This window comes from Culex pipiens, chromosome 1 (genome assembly GCF_016801865.2).
Source record: "Culex pipiens pallens isolate TS chromosome 1, TS_CPP_V2, whole genome shotgun sequence".
NCBI classification, from domain to species: domain Eukaryota; kingdom Metazoa; phylum Arthropoda; class Insecta; order Diptera; family Culicidae; genus Culex; species Culex pipiens.
Window position 1 is genome coordinate 59,054,428 of NC_068937.1, and position 22,340 is coordinate 59,076,767.

At 39.9% G+C, this 22,340-nt stretch overlaps 1 protein-coding gene across 1 annotated transcript; it reads right to left on the minus strand.

Annotated features, from left to right (window-relative positions):
- Positions 1-2,820: 2,820 nt before the first annotated feature.
- LOC120420408 (neutral alpha-glucosidase AB) lies at positions 2,821-6,339 on the minus strand. The gene is made up of 4 exons (XM_039583427.2): positions 6,082-6,339; positions 5,541-6,021; positions 4,358-5,480; positions 2,821-3,946 (listed from the first exon to the last, which is right to left on the minus strand). Exons 1-4 carry the CDS (start codon positions 6,201-6,203, stop codon positions 2,877-2,879), a joined length of 2,796 nt encoding a protein of 931 aa, XP_039439361.1. The 5' UTR covers positions 6,204-6,339; the 3' UTR covers positions 2,821-2,876.
- Between the last annotated feature and the right edge of the window lie 16,001 nt (positions 6,340-22,340).

Sequence of the window (22,340 nt, forward strand, 5' to 3'; positions counted from 1 at the left end):
GGTTTTCTTAAAACTGTTTTCTAAAACGCAAGTCAGGGAATAACACCCGCAAAAATCCTTTTTCTCGTCTGCAACAAACAAAACACTTTTAACTAACTTACGTGGAATTAATATTGCGGTCCTTACCGTACAAGAAAACTTTTTTTCTGAAGATTTCGAAGCGATTTGACCGTCATATTAATTCCACGTCTCGAGTTTTCAAAAGCAGTTTCGACAACTACACTGAAAGCCCGACCATGGTAATTTTAAGAACATTTGCTAAAAATGCTGCTTATTAAATTAACTATGGCTTTTTAGTAAAAGTAAACGCAAATATGGTCAAATGTACCATACTTCCACAAAATTGCATGGTAGCAATTACAAAATGATTATCATTCTCTCGGTATTGGAGGGTTAAAATTACCATTCCGCTCTCGACATAGTAAAACTGACTGCGTTAGTCAGTCAATTCAAGCACGGATTGTTTTTAGCAAAAATACGTCGGTGCGTGTTCTCAATTTAACCCTACAGTATGGTAGCAACTACCATGGTTGGGTTTTCAGTGTAGGGGAAAGTCTCGTATGTTTGTCAGGTTAAGCACTCGCTCCTAACTCCATCCAATTTGCTGATTTTCACTATTTAAACAACTAATTTTGCAAAACTTTTGATAGAAACTGGCTTGCTCACTTCTTATTGAGCTATTTATCACTCCATTTCAGTTGAAAACGCTTTTAATTAGCTTTAATTGAATGTCAAAGTTCTGACCTGCCCACATTAGAGGCACGCTGGAATTAGTTGCTGTTCCCCTAGTAGGTAAAGGATTCTTTCAATGCAAAAAAAATAGGAAAAGTAGGTAGGTTTGTTTTTCGTTTAGTGCAACTTTATTGATGAATTTGTCTACATTCAAGTGAAATTTAAGGGTGCATTTTCATAACTCCTGAATTCTTGTTTCTTGTTGCTGATTTATTGTCAAACCGGTTCCGAACCGGTGCCAACTTGCATGCAATTTTATGGCAACGCAACCAAATCGCGTTGCGTCATTTGCGTCCGGTGAACAAAAAAGCCGAGAATGTCAAATCAGCTGATGGAAAAAAATACAGGTCGGGGAAAATTTAATTTCTAGCGTAAATATTTAAGAGTTTGGTTTTAATTTTTTGCTGCGCTCTGGACCACGAGTGCGGGGGGAGGCAAACATGACAAAGGAGGAATCGTCTTTCAATGACTTTGGCCTGCTACCGGCGGTGTTACTTCGCAAAAGTAGGTAGATCCGGTTAAAATGCATTTCCTGGCGATGAAGAATTTTATCAACCTAAGTAGGGGAAATATACCCATTTTAATCACACTAAGCCGTTCGACCAATTCTCATCACTTTTGCCGTTTCTGCTATTAAATCAACATTTTCAGATGTTTCAACAATGTAGAGTTGCTTGCTCACTTTTATTTGAGCTATTTATTACTTTGGAACAGTCAAAAACACTTTACATAAGCTGTAATTCATGATCAAAGTGCTGATAGGCCGATAATAGAAATAGGCTGAGAAAGGGTATAGTTCCCCTAATAAGATCGAGGCGAGATGGACCAACTGCGGTCTAAACTTAGAACCCAAAGGAAAAAATAGAACGTGAGAGGAACTCGATCTCTAATCCCAACCTGTGTTGTTCGAAGTGGCACCGTCGTCGATTGAGACCAAAGTCACTGAGTGGCGATTCCTGGTCATCAAGTTTGTGACTTATTCCTGAGGCCACTAGACATTTAAGTGGTTCAAATGGCAAAATCCGGGACTGGTGGTGTAGTAGTAAGCGAGGTTGCCCCCAGTTGGACTGGGTTCGATCCCAGACGGTCCCGGTGACATTTTTCGAGACAAGATTTGTCTGATCACGCCTTCCGTCGGACAGGGAAGTAAATATTGGCCCGTTCTAACCTATAGATTAGGTCGTCAATTTGATTTGATTTTTGAAATGCCAAAATAAACGAAATCTTCCCCATTTCCCCATCGCCATTCATCAAAAGTCCGAAAAGAGGACAATTATGCTCTTCTAATAACTGCAATTCTCGAAAATGATTCTTAATGGTGGCTAGAGCAATAACACCGTTTAATTTGTAATCGGGACCAACGAAACGCTCTCATTCGTGTTCCCTGCCATTCTACACAATGATTCGCCGGACCCTTCCCAGAACCGGGAAACTCCGTCGTCGACCCAGCTGCTCGGAACAAACTTGCATCCGCCCCGGTCCGGCACTTGGCGTTTTTGGAACCGACTGAATATCCTCAAGCGGACACACTCGCCCGTACCGGGGTGCGTTTTTACCCACCTTCTTCCCGCGTGTCCTTCGTCGACCAGGTTTGAAGCAAAATCAACAAATAACGTAAATGTACACAAACATCTGTCAAATCCGATTATAGCACGAATTTTTGTTCGCTATAAATCATTCTTGCTCGACATGAATTGAATTCTTGTATGACAAGAATTGAATTATTGTCGAACAAGAATTGAATTGTTGCTCCGTTCACCTCGAATTTTTAACATAAGTTTTTTCAAGTATTTTATGATGAATTCATGGAAAAAATATGTAAGTTTGTTTCTTTCGCGTAAGCAAGCATGTTTGCGAGATTTTTCCTCGAAAATAATGCGAAAGTAACTAAAAAATAATTCTTGTTAAAATTGAACCGGTAACATGAATTCAAAAACAAGAATTCAGGAGTTATGAAAATGCACCCTAAGTCACTCTACGTGGAGCCACAAGTGAGCAAGCGACATTATTGATCATTGATCATCCAAAAATTAAAACAAATGTTTTTCACACTTTTCTCCTTCTAAATTTCACTTCACAGCTACTAGCACTAAAATGAGTTTTTATTTTGCCTTCCAACGAACGCACGATGAATGTGTTTACTTTCAGTACTTCAGCTTGATCGACCAGCTGTCCTGCATCGATGCGCCCGGCTTGCGGACCACAAACGCACCGCCCTCATCGGCGTAAACGTCCAGCTCGGATGATTCCCCGCTAGACAAGTGCTGGGTGGCCGACTTTGGTGCCTTCGAGAGGCCAACCAGAACCACTCGCTCCAGCCAGCTCTTGGTGGGGTAGCTGGCGGTTGTGTCGATTTTTCTTGAACTAAGAACGCCATCCTTGAACTCAAACTCCAGATAGAGGTACTTTCCGGAGCGATACTCGAAGCTGGTTTCATCGTCAATGTAGAGCGTTCCCTTGGCCGCGCCATTCTTGTCCACGGCCACCACAAGCGTGTACGGATCGTCCTTCATCAACGTTGACGCACGACGGATTCGTTCCTTGCGTGGGACGATGGTGCCACCTCGCTGGAACACGGGCACCTTGTAGCTATCGACGGAGAGCGTTTCGTATCCGACGGTGGAGTACTTCCGATGGTTGTCCACATCGTACCACAGGTCCGCTTCGCCGTTTTCCTTCGCTGGGAAGTACACGTCGACCTTGGTCTGGCCCGCCTTCAGCGCCGGAGCGACGAGCAGCTTATCAGAGAGCAGAAACTGACTGTCGATGGCGTAGGCTTTCGTGTCAGCCGGATATTGGGCCAACATCGGACGCATGATGGGCAGACCGGAGCGTTCGTGCTCGTAGAACATGGTGTACCACAGTGGCAGCAGTCGGTACCGCTTCCGGATGGCATCGCGGATGATCAACTTGACGTCCTCGGGGAACAGCCACGGTTCGCGCCGTTTTGTGTCGATGTGGGCGTGCGACCGGAAGAACGGCTGGAAAGCGCCGATCTGGTACCACCGGTAGAACATCTCACCGTCCGGATTGCCGAAGAAGCCACCGACGTCGGCACCGCAGAAGCTGATTCCCGCCACGGACAGCGACAGGCACATCTTGATCGAGGCCTGCAGGTGGCCCCAGTCGGCCATGTTGTCACCGGTCCAGACGGCAGCGTAACGCTGACTGCCGGCAAAGTGGGACCGGGAGAGGATGAATGGACGAAGGGCACCTAGAAAAAGGGAGAGTTGTATGAGAGTTGCTTTTGAAATTACAATGAGACCGGTACAGTGCAGAACAACGGCACAGAAAAATGTGTAAATAACATTAAAGGTCAAACTCTTTTCATACCATCCGGCGTTGGCTGATTGTAACTTTGAAGAATGTCCAAGTGGTCTGTAGATAGAACCAAATTTAGCGGCAAAAAAATATTTCAGGAAATCGAAATGAGAAATAAATCTTAAAATAATTTTGAAATAAGGTATTTCTTTAAAACAAATTTTACTGTAAAATCTATTTTGTCGAATACACAAACGGGTCATCGACACCTCTTTTGCAAATCGTCTTAACGTGCTAATTTGGAAAAGTTTTCCTGCTAAAAGGGGATGGACCAAATGCCAGAATGTTGGTGAATATTACTTACCTTCGCTCCGCCGAATCAGCCCGTCGTACGTGGCCATTATGTGCATGTGGCCGTACAGGTTGTGCACGTCGCGGTGTTCCCACCCGCCGTGGTGCAGGTTGTCCTTCAGCATGGTAATTTCCGGCCCGTTGAAAACCGACGGTTCGTTCATGTCGTTCCAGATACCCACCTCGGCGGTGGATTCCTTAAAGTTCTCCAGCAGATATTGGTCGGCGTAGTACTTGCGCACTTCCGGATTGAAAAAGTCCGCGTAACTGGCGGCCCCGGGCCAGCACCAACCCTCGTAGATGTTGCCGTCCTTGTTCTTCACGTAGTAGCCACGGTCGGTGCAATCGTTGTGGAAGAAGTAACTGCCGTCACGCTTTATGTGCGGATCGATGATGACGGTCAGGTGGCGGCCACGTTCCGTCAGATTGCGGATCATCTCCAGCGGATGGGGGAACTTGTGGTGATCCCAGGTGAAGTACTTCTTACCCTCGGTGTACTCGATGTCGAGCCACATGGTGTCCATCGGGATGTCGTGCTCGTCGAACTTGGCCGAAACCGTCGTCACGTCCTGCTCGTCGTTGTAGTTCCAGCGGCACTGGTGATAAGCGATGGCATACATCTGCGGAAGGGGAGCCGTTCCAGTAAGCTCGGTGTATTGTCGGAACGCTTCCAGCGGAGACGGGCCGGTCAAGATAAACACGTCGACGATTCCACTTTCGGAGATAAAGTTAGCCACCGGCGGTTCCTCATCGGACGAACCCGAAACAAGTTTCACGATCGATGACATGACGTTCTTCTCCTGCTCGGGAGCGAAAATGTCAACCCACGTTTCGGCGGCGTTTTGCCAGTAGACTCCGGCCGTAGACGATGGCCCTGTGCCGTAGATCACAGGAACCGCTCCGTACAGGGCCATTCCGTTGTCCAGTTCGTACTCAAACACGTCCAGGTTGTAAAGTCGGTACGGATCTGTCTTGCCGACGGTGTGCTTCAGAGCGAAAGAGTCAGCGTGCTCCGGAATACCGTACAGAACCTTTGCCTGTGGGAAACTGAAGTCCATCGCGAGACCTTCCGGTCCGTTTGGCTTCGAGTCGTGATGTCCTTTGAAGTTTTCTTCCCACGTGCCTGGATCTTCCTTCTGAAAAAAAATAATCTTGTTCAGCACATCCCCACAAGAACAAAAATCTTTCCCACTTACCACTTCTTGCACCTCATTTTCCTGTCCCTCGTGACCTTCCTCCTCCAGCGGAGCTTCCGGCTTGGCTTCCTTCCGTCGCAGCTGCTCGTACTCCATCATTCCCTTGGAATTCGCAGCCACGACCAGCTTGTCTCCGTTGTAGAAGTCAATCTTGAACGGAGCCAACGTCACAACCGCCCGGCTGGTTCCACCGTCCACCGTAACGGTAATCGTCGATCCCGACGAACCTCCTTCAACCTTAACATTTACATACTCCGGTTCCTTGGCCAGCGCATCCAGCACGCGGTATCGCTCGCTCAGCGGACTCTTCTCGTCGATCTGGAAGTGGAAAATTCCTCCCCGAACGGCGGCCAGTTTCAGCACAAACAGGTGCTTCGATTCCGAGTGCTGCAGGTCCAGCAGAATGTACTGTTTGTAAGTTTGCAGCGTTTCCGGCAGCACCACAAACTTGCTCACGGCCGGTTCCGTGTGGCGGAGTCGCCTGCAAAAAAAACTCAAATTCATCAGCTGCAACACCAAAACACACCAATTGACCACTCACCGGCAGAAGCTGCTCTGTTCGCAGGTTTTAAAGTTGTTCCGGTCGACGCTGACCGTCCGCCGATAGAGGCAACACAGCGTAAACAAAAGCAGCGGCAGCCAAACGCGGCTTCCGGCTGCCATGGTGGTGGTGGGTTCGGACACTCTGGAGCTCGAAGCACAAAAATTTTTGCCGGATTTTCAAATAGCTTCTTTTCTCCAGCAGAAACGGACCAACAATGGCCGGCAGCAAAGATCAAACGGAATCGTCCGTCAACACGTCATCCTCGCTGACAGTTCCAGTTTTCTGTTGTCGGTAAAACGATGCCAGATTATTTTATTGTTTGCCCACATCTGTATTTTATCTGCATCATTCTGTACCCAGATCGTTGCTGAAAATCTGTACCATGACAGATAAATCGGTACACGGTGAGACTGCACCCAGAAATTTTAACAATGGAGCATTTCCATTCGAGCAGTTTTTGCTTTTTTCTACAATGTATTTCTTAGACTGTTTGCAGCGCGAAGTTTTATAATGGAGCATTAGGGTGTAATATCAAAATCGATTTTCCAGCACAGCAATTTTTCAGTTCCTTTTGGGGTCCTAAACAACTCCCCAAAGTTTGGGAACGATTGGTTTAGTCCTCACTTTGCGCAAAGCGATACAATTTTCCATATAAATTTGTATGGGAAAACCCATTTTTTTGAGTTTAGATTTTTATAAAATCCACGTTTCACGCTGTATTAATCTTCTCATTGAAAAGTGCCGGCGACAAAATTGGGCGAAAAGTTCACCGCCCGGAGATCGCGAGTTGGCGCGAGCGAATGAACACCGCGAAAAAAGATTCGGGGGTGCATTGGGGTTAAATGATCATTTCGTCATTCGGTTTAATCAAAAAATAATTATGTTTTCGTAAATATCGCTACTTTGATGCGATGTAATTCATTTTTACAGTATTTTAGGCATTGTTACATCAAATTTGACCTTTCAAACGCACTAGAATGGCCAAATTTTAAAACATCAATGTTTGCCAATTTGACCGTTTTACCCCCAATTCCCCTTGTAGAACAAAAGAAAAGTTCATCCGCGGCCTGTCAGCAGCGCGCTGTTTTGTTTGCTGGATCAACATTTGGAAATGTCGAACGTTGAAGGAAATCGCTCAAAAAATGGAAATTAACCGATTTCAAATGTTATGGCCGCAAATGAAAGGTAAGGGTGGCTAATTTTTGATTCCGATCTGTAAAACTAGTTCTGGCGAGGGTTCTGGGCACTGCGGCAATCGATTTTACCGGCGGGTTGCTTCCGGTTGCATTTGATTTGAGGAGAAGGTTTTTCAATCCACCAGGGGCTTATTCGGGGGCAACAGTTTCGGTAATCCGGAACTTCCGGTAAGTTTCATATTTGCAGTGTTTAGCATGAAAAACAAACTTAGACCAATCTTTCAAGTGTGCGCTCTTTTTGAGGAGGGGGCGCAAACCGAAGAAGAGCGCAACTCGGGGGAGCGTTATTTCGGGGTTTGAGCGCAAATCGAAGGAGCGTTATTGCGGGGTTTTGGCGTAAAATGGGATTTTCTTTTATAATTTTATTTACAATTAAACGAAACATTTATATAAGGGGTCATCCACAAAACACTGATAATGGGCCATCCTCAAATCTGGGTATCCAAGAACTCCCGGATGTCATGGCCTAGATAGCTACCTGATCAACGGAGGTCTATATGGGTGAATTAACCATCGGTATAGCTTCAGATAGCTTTAGTGAACCACGATGGATACCCTTCGCCATGTTGGATTATTATGGGTCCTCCAGGAACTCCCGGGAGTTATGACCTGATGATCCAAGGCTTTATATCATAGGTACTCACGATCTTGCTTTGCATTAGTGTGAGTGCATGATTCCGTGCCACTAAAACCAAAACAATAACAAACGAAAGCTATCTGAAGCTATACCGATGGTTAATTCACCCATATAGACCTCCGTTGATCAGGTAGCTATCTAGGCCATGACATCCGGGAGTTCTTGGATACCCAGATTTGAGGATGGCCCATTATCAGTGTTTTGTGGATGACCCCTTATATAAATGTTTCGTTTAATTGTAAATAAAATTATAAAAGAAAATCCCATTTTACGCCAAAACCCCGCAATAACGCTCCTTCGATTTGCGCTCAAACCCCGAAATAACGCTCCCCCGAGTTGCGCTCTTCTTCGGTTTGCGCCCCCTCCTCAAAAAGAGCGCACACTTGAAAGATTGGTCTAAGTTTGTTTTTCATGCTAAACACTGCAAATATGAAACTCACCGGAAGTTCCGGATTACCGAAACTGTTGCCCCCGAATAAGCCCCTGGTGGATTGAAAAACCTTCTCCTCAAATCAAATGCAACCGGAAGCAACCCGCCGGTAAAATCGATTGCCGCAGTGCCCAGAACCCTCGCCAGAACTAGTTTTACAGATCGGAATCAAAAATTAGCCACCCTCACCTTTCATTTGCGGCCATAACATTTGAAATCGGTTAATTTCCATTTTTTGAGCGATTTCCTTCAACGTTCGACATTTCCAAATGTTGATCCAGCAAACAAAACAGCGCGCTGCTGACAGACCGCGGATGAACTTTTCTTTTGTTCTACAAGGGGAAATGGAGGTAAAACGGTCAAATTGGCAAACATTGATGTTTTAAAATTTGGCCATTCTAGTGCGTTTGAAAGGTCAAATTTGATGTAACAATGCCTAAAATACTGTTGTGGCAATCTCGCGGACGTTCGGATGAAGCTCGAAAACGTGGTTTTTAGTTTTAAAGTATATTTGCTTCTTTACTGTGTGAAGGTTGGCTCGAGAATGAGCTGCTCGAGGTTGTGGCGAAAGTTCGCCGGATGACAGCGAACGCAAAGTGCGAACGCAGAGCTGTCAAACTGTCACGCCCCACGGGAAAGTGAGACGCAAAACAAAACAAATTATTTTCAGTGGGGTTTCTTTACAGGGCTGTATCGGGTAGATTGCTACAGCTCGTCCATCCTGACGCTCCTTGTTGTCCGCAACAGGTGAGTTTAGGCGTCGAATCTTGTCTACAAATACATTTCTCTTCTAATCCCTACTAATACTCCTACACGTACTCGTTAATGAAAATCTAAAAGAAAAATCAAGTTAATACATCGAATTTTCGCAGTGGTTTCCTATCAAAACAAATCATCAGCTCCTACCAAAACTTCTACTGAAACTCCTCATCTAAATACTCAATTTCCTCGTACTCTGTATCGGAATCTAAGTCGGAAAAATCTCCTATTTCTTCCTCAGGTCCCTTCTGGTAAAGCCTCATGTTCATGGGGTCGAATATTCCTTCGAAACGACGGTTCGAAACTTGGTAACCATCCAAATCCGAGATAACGTAACGGTTGCGATCAAGTACTTTTTGGACAACGTACGGGCCTTTGAACTTTGGCTGCAATTTGCCTCTAACTGCGACTTGTTTAACGCTCCGGATAGAAACAAGGTCACCTTCGTGGTAATGAGTTCGAACTTTGCATCGTTTATCATACAGTTCTTTGTTATACTCCTGCAACTTCTTGGTCGCTTGCGACGCATTTTCCCTAATCTCAATCAAATCTCTCTCATCAGTCATGTTCAAATCTTCGACAAATTTAGTAAGATCATCAGAAACGTAGCGTTTTTGAACGACTCCAAACAACAATCGGGACGGAATGTCACCGATAGACCGGTTCAGGGTGTTGTTCAACAAGAATTCTGCATCAATCAGCGCGGTGTCCCATTCAACGTTACGCGTCTCAACGAGTTTACTTATCAACGGAATAGCTGTTCGATTATAACGTTCGACCTGTCCGTTCGCTTGCGGACACGCGGTCGCGACGAGTTAATGACGAAATCCGTGATCGTTCGCGAAAGCTTTGAACTGATCGGAAGTAAACGCGGTTCCACGATCGGACACGATAACGTCGGGTGTCGAATACGCGATAAAATACGATTTCAGATGTTTCAATACTTCGCGCGAGTTGGTCGTCTTGGTCGGGTAAAATTTAACGTACTTCGTAAACGCGTCGATTACGGCAAGTATGTGCTCGTTCTTGCCTTTCGTCTTCTCCAGCGGTCCTAGATGATCAATGTGAACGGTCCGGAAGGGCACGTTCGACTTGTCCACCAGGTGCAACGGTCCATCTAACTTCTTCTGTTTCGGGTTAAACGCGATACACGTAACGCACTTCGCGATGTGATCCTGAAGCTTCGGCCGTAGCTTCGGAAACCAATACGAACGTTTCACGAGCTCGCAGACTTTGTCAACGCCGAAATGACCTAGTCCATCGTGATACTTGTAGAAGATCGATTCTTCCATGTTCGCGGGAACGTACAAAAGCAATCTGTTCTTGTACTTACGGAAAACTAAATTGTCGCGTACCTCGTAATCCTTGCTGTCGCCGTTTTCGAGATCGGATTTAATCTTTATAATCGCGGGATCTTTGATCTGGTTCACGTACAGCGCGTTTTCGAAAACGTTACTCGATTGATCGGTTTCTTCGATCACGTGGCAGTACATTCGGGATAGCGCATCAACATGCTGCATCTTTGCGCCAGAACGATGTTCAATCACGTGGTCAAATTCGTCGATAAATAAAGCCCAACGCGCGATCTTACGGTTGACGTCCTTCCTAGCAAGTGTCGCTTTCAACGCGTTACAATCCGTAACGATCGTGATGTGGATACCGAACACGTACACGCGGAATCTTTCGAGACTGTAGAATACGGCGAGCGTTTCAAGCTCAAACGAGTGTAGCTTCGATTCGTCGGCGGAGGTTTTACGCGAGAAAAACATTACGGGATGAAACTGATTGTCGAAAATCTGTCGCTGCATGAGAATACCTCCGTAACCGGTCGACGACGCGTCGGTATGTAACTGCGTTTCCAGCTGCGGGCTGTAAATACTCAAAACGGGCTTCGAAATCAACGCGTTCTTCAACCTTTCAAACGACTCGAAATGTTTCGGCTCGAAACGGAATTGTGACTCCTTTCGGTTAAGCAGATCGTACAACGGGTTTGCGATGTTATTGAAACGGAAAATAAACTTGCGGAAATAGCTCATCAAACCTAGAAAACGTTGCAACGATTTGTCGTTAGTCGGTACCGGAAAGTTAGAAACGTTCTCGATGTGGCGATCGCTTGGTCGAATCTGATTGTACGTGACGTAATAACCGAGGAACTCGATACATGTCTTCAGGAAAGAGCACTTCTTGACGTTCAATTCAATGTGATTATCGGAAAGGGTGCGAAACAATCTAGACAAAAGGTCCAGATGATCGCTGATCGTAACAGTGCTCGCTAAAATATCATCAATGAAAACTACTATCTCTCCTGAATCAATGTACGGTTTCAACACCTTCATCACGTAACGCGCAAAGATCGATGGAGAGTTCGTAAACCCGAACGGTAGCTTGTTGTACTCGTATTGACCTTCTTCCGTAACGAATGACAGATATTTACGCGAATTCTCGGCGATATCGACATGATAAAATCCGTTCTTCATATCAAGAGTTGTAAAAAACTGACGGTTCTGTAGTTTCGCGATTTGATCTTCGATGATCGGCAATGGGAAATGATTACGCTCCACGAGTTTATTCAACGGTCGAAAGTTCACGCAGAAACGATACTCGCCGTTCTTCTTACGCGTCAGCACGACTCGGCACGAATACGGGGATTCACTCTCGCGAATGATGCCTTTCGACAACATGTCGCTCACGATCTTGTTCTGTTCACGTCGTTCAAACTCGCTAAGTCTCTGGGGCGTCGCATTGTAATATCGATCCTCCTTCAACTTAATCTCAACGGTGTGCTTAATCACCGGCTCGCACGGTTTGTCGCGGTTCAAATAATCGTTATCGAAAAGTTCGTACACCTTACCACTCAGCGATCTGGTTTCATCTGTATCTCCAATGTCGAGATCAACTTTATCGTCCACGAACAAAATACTCGCGTCGGCCACGTCGCCGTCGAAAACGTCCTTCATCGCATCGACATCAAACTTGTCGGCGCGCTTAAATTTCAATCCGAGAAAACCATTGTCTTGAAGAAATCGCCTCCCCAAGATCATGTCTACTTTCATCGTGTTGTCTGTAACCACTGTGAAGTTTGCCAAATAAACGTTGGAATCGATAATGATACTTGTCGAGTACGCTCCTACGATCTGGATTTTTGAATCATTTACGCCTACTAGGTCCCTGTCGTTTGCCCTACTAAGCTGAATAGATTCGACGAAAAAGGATTGCTTGATCAAACTCACCGGGCACCCCGAGTCCGCCAGTGCCTTCACCGCCTTGAGTCTGCCTCCAACGATGACGTCACTCGATACCTGGGAGTTGGCATCGACGCTCAGGAACTTCTCGTCGTTTGGTTGATTCTCCTTCTGCAGCTGCATCTCGATCGGGTACGCCGCGTTCGTCGCAGTACCGCCGCCGCCGCCGCCGCCGCTGCCGCCTCCACTACCACCGGCCACGGGTTCTTGCCGCGCGCCGCCGGTCACAGCTTGTCTGTTGTCGCCTTGGTTCCGGTTACGCTTGAAACAGGTCTGCTCGTCGTGTCCCACCTTGTTGCAGTGTGAGCACCTGGGTCGCCGCTGCGGCTCGGGACAGTTGATCGAAATGTGTCCAGAACCGTGACAGTTAAAGCACTCGTCACTCCGCTTGACCACAGGACCCGCCACTCTTGTCTCCTCCTTCTTCGGTGTCGCGTTGTTGCTGCTCGGCCTTGGACTAAAGCTCTTCGGGACAAACGTTCGCTTCTTGCACAGCTCCTGGTTCGACTCGCAGTAGCGAATTTGCTCCAAAAGCTCGTAGATGGTTGCGTACCGCTTCGAGGCGATACTGTTGTAGAGCGGGTCGTAGGACAATCCGCTGATCATGTACTTGATTATCGCCGCCGCACTCAGCCGCCCACGCTGTCCCATCGCATTCACCCGAAAAACGTAGTTCTCGTACGACTCCTTCACATCTTTCACGCACTTGCCCAACTTCCGGTGAATGTCGGCTTCGTCTTCGTGATCCGGGAACGCCAACGAAATCCCAGCCATGAAATCCGCCCACGACAGGATCATCTGCCGCGATCCGGTAAACCACTGTTGCGCCGCTCCTGCCAACCGGCATGTCGCGTAGAGCAGCGTCGTCTTCTCCGTCCACAAATACATCTCCCGGTAGTGATCAATCGACAAGATCCACTCCGTCACGCCGCCGCCCTCTCGGAACAACGGAATTAACTGCTTCAGCTCTTCCGGATGAAACAGCCTCTCCGTGGGCTTCACCTCCTCCTCTTCTTCTTCGTCCACACCGGGCTGGTGTTGAGACCGCCGGCCGCCGCGTCCACGCCTGTTCGACATAGTTTCGCTTTCCTCGTGGTCGCTTGCCGTAAAGAATTCCTCGCTATCTTCCGACAAACCGCTTGAGGCTACGCCACCCGCATCGCTTGGGGCTCTGCCACTCAAATCTCCTGAGGTTTCGTCACCGGTTTCGCTTGGTGCTACGCCTCCCGCTTCGCTTAGTGCTTCGCCACCCGCCTCGCCTGGGGCTCCGCCCTCCGCTTGGTGCTTCGCCACCCGCTTCGCTTCACCACCCGTCTCGCTTGGGGCTCCGCCTTCCGCTCGGTGCTACGCCACCCGTGTGCTAGAGATCGTCGTGTAACGTGTGACGAGACTCCAGCGGATTCCGTGTAACGTTAGAATCCTTTGGTTTTTCCTACCGAAAATTTCTCGATACTTCACTCGCGTAGCTTTCAGATTAGCCGAAACGATCGTGGCAAATCTGGGCACAATCCCACTTCTGAAATTTTGTGGCAATCTCGCGGACGTTCGGATGAAGCTCGAAAACGTGGTTTTTAGTTTTAAAGTATATTTGCTTCTTTACTGTGTGAAGGTTGGCTCGAGAATGAGCTGCTCGAGGTTGTGGCGAAAGTTCGCCGGATGACAGCGAACGCAAAGTGCGAACGCAGAGCTGTCAAACTGTCACGCCCCACGGGAAAGTGAGACGCAAAACAAAACAAATTATTTTCAGTGGGGTTTCTTTACAGGGCTGTATCGGGTAGATTGCTACACTGTAAAAAAGAATTACATCGCATCAAAGTAGCGATATTTACGAAAAAAATATTATTTTTTAATTAAACCGAATGACGAAATGATCATTTAACCCCATTGCACTCCCGAATCTTTTTTCGCGGTGTTCATTCGCTCGCGCCAACTCGCGATCTCCGGGCGGTGAACTTTTCGCCCAATTTTGTCGCCGGCACTTTTCAATGAGAAGATTAATACTAAAACCGGATTCATATTCGGATGCTCTGGAATGTGCTCTACAACTTTCCCGAAGAGAGTATGGTGCTATAGAGTACAAGCTATAGCTTGTCCCTGAAAGAAGATACAGCGTCCTCAAAACTCGTCTAAAACGTGATTTTCGAGCAAAAAACACGTTTTAGACGAGTTTTGAACACGCTGTATCTTTTTATAGGAGCAAGTTAGCACCATACTCTCTTCGGGAAAGTTGTAGAGCACATTCCAGAGCATCCGAATATGCATCCGGGTTTAGTACAGCGTGAAACGTGGATTTTATAAATATCAAATTCCAAAAAAATGGTTTTTCCAATACAAATTTATATGGAAAAATGAATCGCTTTGCGCAAAGTGAGGACTAAACCAATCGTTCCCAAACTTTGGGGAGTTGTTTAGGACCCCAAAAGGAACTGAAAAATGGTTGTGCTCGCTAAATTTGAACAACTTTATTTTTTTCCATACAACCATATTACACCCTAATGGAGCATTTCCATTCGAGCAGTTTTTGCTTTTTTCTACAATGTATTTCTTATCGAGAAATAAAAAAGAGAGATGTGAGCCGGTAACATGGAGTTAAACTTTCGCAACTGTCATGGTAAACTTTACAGAAGCTTGACAGAAAGTTTAACTCCATGTTGCACTTTTAATTTCTCGATGGAGCGAACTGTCAAAAACTGCTCGATTGCGGGTGCTCCATTGTTTCAAATTGCGAGCAGTTTTAAATTTTTAGAACTGGCGGAAATGAAGCTAGAACACGATGCTCGCAACGCGCTGATCTAAATGTTGTTTCAAAAAATGTTTTTAATTGTGTGCGTTTGATTATCAACACAGCATCATAGTGTGTGTGTAAGAAAACGTGGATATCTCTATCGAGAAATTAAAAAGAGAGATGTGAGCCGGTAACATGGAGTTAAACTTTCGCAACTGTCATGGTAAACTTCACAGAAGCTTGACAGAAAGTTTAACTCCATGTTGCACTTTTAATTTCTCGATATATCTGATTTTTTTTAAACTGAGTTCTATACCAGTTCCAAATCGTCTCACGTTTGAAACAAACTCGTCGAGCAGTTTTATTTCTGTTTCAAAATACTGCTCGAAAAATAAAACTGCAACTCTGCGTAGCGGGTGGTCTGTTTCAGTTCTTGACTTTTTTTTGATAAGGTCCTATAAACAAAAGTAAACATTGAGTGTATCCCGCTTACTCCGATGGACTTTGACATAAGGTGTGAAAGGGATACACTCAATGTTTACATTTGTTTATAGGACCTAATCAAAAAAAAGTCAAGAGTTCTATTTGAAAAATGAAACAGCTACACGCAAAACGGACATTAGGTATAAATTCCTAATTTTTAGTATTTTTTGAACTTATGTTCTAGCTTGTCAAATTATACCTAAAAATTGGTATTTTTTTCTTCCTAAAATTTAGGAATTTTTTAGAACACTGAAGTACTTCTTAAAAATTGCTAAATTTTAGTATTTTTATTAGTTCAAGAATTGTGATTCACGTTTTGACAAGTCGAAACAAAATAATTTCGTGGCTGTAAGTTGGTGCTCCGCAGTGCTGCTGAAAACTTTGGAACTTTGGCAAGGTAAGTTTTGTGCAGTAAGAAAAGTGGTTCTGCGGTTCTGCAAGGAGAACGGAACCCGGAACATTCTTATTAAAGGAAGTGTGGCTTGCGTGCTTGTGGAAGAGGAGGACGGAACCTTAAACTCCCGGCGAGATTAAAAAAGCCGCCTCTTCCCTCTCGTGCTCTGGAGGACGGATGTTTGCGGAAGAGCTGGAAAGGTGAAGTATAAACGGACCCTAACCGTGGGGATTGTGCGAATAAAAAATTGTATCGAGTTTGAGTTTGACGAACCAATTTTTATCTTTTTGTGATTAGGTTGGACGTTGCGGGCGTGTGTATGTATGCGTTTGTGAAAGTGTTCGCGTGTGTGTGTGTGTGTGTGTGTGTGTGTGTGTGTGTGTGTGTGTGTGTGTGTGTGTGTGTGTGTGTGTGTGAGTGTGCGCGCTCGTGTGTGTTTGAGAGACTGAAAGTGAGAGGGATGGGGGTAGAGGAAGAGAAAGAGAGAAAGAAAAAGAAAGTGGGAGTGAGAAGAGGAGAGGGAGAGAAAAAGTGGGAGATTAGAGGGAGTGAAAGAGAGCGAAAATGGGAAAGGGAGAGAGAAAGTTGGAAAGGGAGAGAAAGGGGGAGTTTGTGAGAGATGGTTAAAGGGGAAGAGGGACAGAAAATTTGGGAGAGAGATAGGGTGAGGGTAGAGGAAGAGAGATATAGGAAGTAAGAGAGAGAGAAAGTGGGAAAGAGAGGGTCACAGGGAGAGAGAAAGTGGGAGTGAGAAAGGCAAAGATGAAGAAAGAGAGAGATAAGAGATAAAGTTGGAGAGAGAGTAGGAGAGATAGTAGGAGAGGGAGAGAGAGTAGAAGAGGAAGAGAGAAAGTGGGAAAGAGAGAGGTGAGAAAATATGGGAGAGAAAGAGAGGGAGAGAGGTTAGGAGAGAAAGAGAAAAAGAAGAATTGAGAGGAAGGAAAGAGAGAGAAAGCGGGGAACAGGAAGAGAGAGAAAAAAGAAAGAGAGCGGAGAGAGAGAGAGAAAATTTTAAAAATCTTTAGTTCCAAACATTATGAAACTCCAAAAAATATATATTCTGCAATTCCAAATATTTAAAGATAATATTGAAGTTGTAAAAATATTAAAATGTTAAAATAATATAAGATATTTAAAATAAATAAATATTTAAATATTAAAGAACTAACATATTATATCATATTATACAATGTTAAAATGTTAAAAATTCATATCATTAAATATTTATTTTAGGTAAGTACATTTATGAAAAATTGTGTTTTATGTAAATAAAAATGTCATTATAATTTAAACTTTTTTTTCTTCTACCTGCATATCTCTTGGAGAATACCTTATTTAAAAATTAAAATATTAAAATATTAAAATATTAAAATTTTAAAATATTAAAATATTAAAATATTAAAATATTAAAATATTAAAATATTAAAATATTAAAATATTAAAATATTAAAATATTAAAATATTAAAATATTAAAATATTAAAATATTAAAATATTAAAATATTAAAATATTAAAATATTAAAATATTAAAATATTAAAATATTAAAATATTAAAATATTAAAATATTAAAATATTAAAATATTAAAATATTAAAATATTAAAATATTAAAATATTAAGATATTAAAATATTAAAATATTAAAATATTAAGATATTAAAATATTAAAATATTAAAATATTAAAATATTAAAATATTAAAATATTAAAATATTAAAATATTAAAATATTAAAATATTAAAATATTAAAATATTAAAATATTAAAATATTAAAATATTAAAATATTAAAATATTAAAATATTAAAATATTAAAATATTAAAATATTAAAATATTAAAATATTAAAATATTAAAATATTAAAATATTAAAATATTAAAATATTAAAATAATCAAATATTAAATTATTAAAATATTAAAATATTAAAATATTAAAATATTAAAATATTAAAATATTAAAATATTAAAATATTAAAATATTAAAATATTAAAATATTAAAATATTAAAATATTAAAATATTAAAATATTAAAATATTAAAATATTAAAATATTAAAATATTAAAATATTAAAATATTAAAATATTAAAATATTAAAATATTAAAATATTAAAATATTAAAATATTAAAATATTAAAATATTAAAATATTAAAATATTAAAATATTAAAATATTAAAATATTAAAATATTAAAATATTAAAATATTAAAATATTAAAATATTAAAATATTAAAATATTAAAATATTAAAATATTAAAATATTAAAATATTAAAATATTAAAATATTAAAATATTAAAATATTAAAATATTAAAATATTAAAATATTAAAATATTAAAATATTAAAATATTAAAATATTAAAATATTAAAATATTAAAATATTAAAATATTAAAATATTAAAATATTAAAATATTAAAATATTAAAATATTAAAATATTAAAATATTAAAATATTAAAATATTAAAATATTAAAATATTAAAATATTAAAATATTAAAATATTAAAATATTAAAATATTAAAATATTAAAATATTAAAATATTAAAATATTAAAATATTAAAATATTAAAATATTAAAATATTAAAATATTAAAATATTAAAATATTAAAATATTAAAATATTAAAATATTAAAATAATCAAATATTAAAATATTAAAATATTAAAATATTAAAATATTAAAATATTAAAATATTAAAATATTAAAATATTAAAATATTAAAATATTAAATATTAAAATATTAAAATAATCAAATATTAAAAAAATCAAATATTAAAATATTAAAATATTAAAATATTAAAATATTAAAATATTAAAATATTAAAATATTAAAATATTAAAATATTAAAATATTAAAATATTAAAATATTAAAATATTAAAATATTAAAATATTAAAATATTAAAATATTAAAATATTAAAATATTAAAATATTAAAATATTAAAATATTAAAATATTAAAATATTAAAATATTAAAATATTAAAATATCAAACATTAAAATATTAAAATATTAAAATATTAAAATATTAAAATATTAAAATATTAAAATATTAAAATATTAAAATATTAAAATATTAAAATATTAAAATATTAAAACATTAAAATATTAAAATATATAAATATTAAAATATTAAAATATTAAAATATTTAAATATTTAAATACTTAAATATTTAAATATTTCAAATACTTAAATAGAAATATTTAAATATTACAATATTTAAATACTTAAATATAAATATTAAAATATTAAAATACTAAAATATTTAACCATTAAAAAATAAAAAAAAAATAAAAAATAGACAAATTTATTATTAAAAATATAAATACATTAAAAAATTTAAATATAACTTAAATTTTAAAATTTATTTTTAGGTGAGAACATTTATGAAATAGTTGTGTTTGATGTAAATAAAAATATTAATATCATATAAACCATTGTTTTCTTCTACCTGCCTATCTCTTGGATAATACCTAATTTGATCTTTGATTATTCTTAAGTATAAGTAATTTTGGATCCCTCACTTTTCCAGAAAATATCTCAAATTTAGGTAATTATACCTGAAAATTAGGAATAATAATGGTTCGCCATTTTGGATTATACCTGAATATCAGTAATTTTGGATCCCTCACTTATCCAGAAAATACCTCAAATTTTGGTATTTATACCTAGAAATAAGGAATAATCATGGTCCGCCATCTTGGATTATACCTGAATATCAGTAATTTTGGATCCCTCACTTTTCCAGAAAATACCACAAATTTAGGTATTTATACCTAGAAATAAGGAATAATAATGATCCGCCATCTTGGATTATACCTGAATATCAGTAATTTTGGATCCCTCACTTATCCAGAAAATACCTCAAATTTAGGTATTTATACCTAGAAATAAGGAAAAATCATGGTCCGCCATCTTGGATTATACCTGAATATCAGTAATTTTGGATCCCTCACTTTTCCAGAAAATACCTCAAATTTAGGTATTTATACCTAGAAATAAGGAATAATCATGGTCCGCCATCTTGGATTATACCTGAATATCAGTAATTTTGGATCCCTCACTTTTCCAGAAAATACCTCAAATTTAGGTATTTATACCTAGAAATAAGGAATAATCATGGTCCGCCATCTTGGATTATACCTGAATATCAGTAATTTTGGATCCCTCACTTTTCCAGAAAATACCTCAAATTTAGGTATTTATACCTAGAAATAAGGAATAATCATGGTCCGCCATCTTGGATTATACCTGAATATCAGTAATTTTGGATCCCTCACTTTTCCAGAAAATACCTCAAATTTAGGTATTTATACCTAGAAATAAGGAATAATCATGGTCCGCCATCTTGGATTATACCTGAATATCAGTAATTTTGGATCCCTCACTTTTCCAGAAAATACCTCAAATTTAGGTATTTATACCTAGAAATAAGGAATAATCATGGTCCGCCATCTTGGATTATACCTGAATATCAGAAATTTTGGATCCCTCACTTTTGCAGAAAATACCTCAAATTTAGGTATTTATACCTAGAAATAAGGAATAATCATGGTCCGCCATCTTGGATTATACCTGAATATCAGTAATTTTGGATCCCTCACTTTTCCAGAAAATACCTCAAATTTAGGTATTTATACCTAGAAATAAGGAATAATCATGGTCCGCCATCTTGTATTACACCTAAATATTAGTAATTTTAGATTCCACACTTTTCCAGAAAATACCTAAATTTAAGGTTTTTATACCTAGAATTTAGTAATAATCATGATCCATCATGGATTATACCTAAATATCAGTAATTTTGGTTCCCTCACTTTTCCAGAAAATACCTAAAATAAAGGTATTTTGGTTCTACAATTATACCTAAAATATAGGAATTCTCGTACTAAAACGCTATTAGTAATTTTATTACTAATAGCCGATTAGTAATAAAATACCTTATTGCAGTCAGGTTCGATTATACCTAAAAATTAGGAATTTATACCTAATGTCCGTTTTGCGTGTAGAACAAAGTAGAGCCGCGTTGCAAACAGTCTTATGGAGCGAACTGTCAAAAACTGCTCGACTGCGGGTACTCCATTAAGGTGTATTCACATTATACCGCATCCGCAGCCGCAGCCGCATCCGCACAAAATTTGACAGTACGGACGCACAGTGCGGACGCGATTTCTCCAATGCATTTCATATGCAGCCATTCACACTGTTCCGCATCCGTATCCGCAGTACGGATCCGTATACGGATGCGGAACAGTGTGAATGGGAACATTTGAAATGCATAGAGCTTTATGACGTTTCGCGTACACACACTAGCGCACCATTAGATTTTGCTGGCCGGACAAAATTTAACCTCACTTTTTTCTGTGCGTCCGTACTGTAAAATTTTGTGCGGATACGGCTGCGGCTGCGGATGCGGTATAATGTGAATACACCTTTAACATTGTTGATAAAAAAAGTTAAACATTTAAATTACAGGCCACGTTGTCAACATTTGAATGAAAAAAGTGTTTTAAAATGCATCATACACCTGTCCAGTTGTTTTGGAATCATTGATTTCCTACTGACGAAAATTTTATTTTTACGAGAAAAAAAAGTTTTTGCGGTGTAATTTCATAAAAGTTCAAAATATTTTTAAACGATTCCAAATATGATTATCAATGTAAAAAAAGGCATTTTAGATTGTTCTCAGTTAATTAAACTTCTATTTCCATTGAAATTTTGATATTTTTTTGAAAAAACATTTTTTTGACCCCTGGTTTTTCGGACCATATTTGAAGGAAAGGGGAGAGGGGGGGCGACATAAACTTTGAAAAATATTTGCAACGGCCTAACTTAAAACTAAAAAAGTAAATTCATTGAAATATTCAAAATCATTAGAACGAGTAAACTACGAACTGTATTTTAAGATAAATCCTCCAAGCGTTCTTACTTGTTCCGCACGAGTTTTGCAACCACGCAGTGTTGTTGTCATCTTGATGAAAATGTTCAGAAGTTCTTGTGGTGAAAACAGGTCACTACTGCCTTCATCCGTTGATGCTGGTTGGTTTTCCCTCGGTTGCTGACTGAAGCCAGGAGGTGTTGTATTCTCTGCAACTTTTTGCCGCTGATTCAACGGCAATGGCTGCAGATTTGGCTGCAGACAGATCCCGCTCCTGGTGACGCCAAGCAGGAAAATCCACGTCCGAGTTAACTACGTGCGCATGTATTGCGTGTACGTACACGACAAAAAGTGAGGTTAAATTTTGTACCAGCCAGCAAAACAAATAGTGTGCTAGTGTGTGTGAGATCGGGCTTAGATAGCTCTATGCTGGTGGTGTTTTGCGACGATTTGGTTGGTGCCTCGTCGTCGCTTGCTGACGATTTTTTTACAAACTCAGCTCGTTTTGGGCAGCTTCGA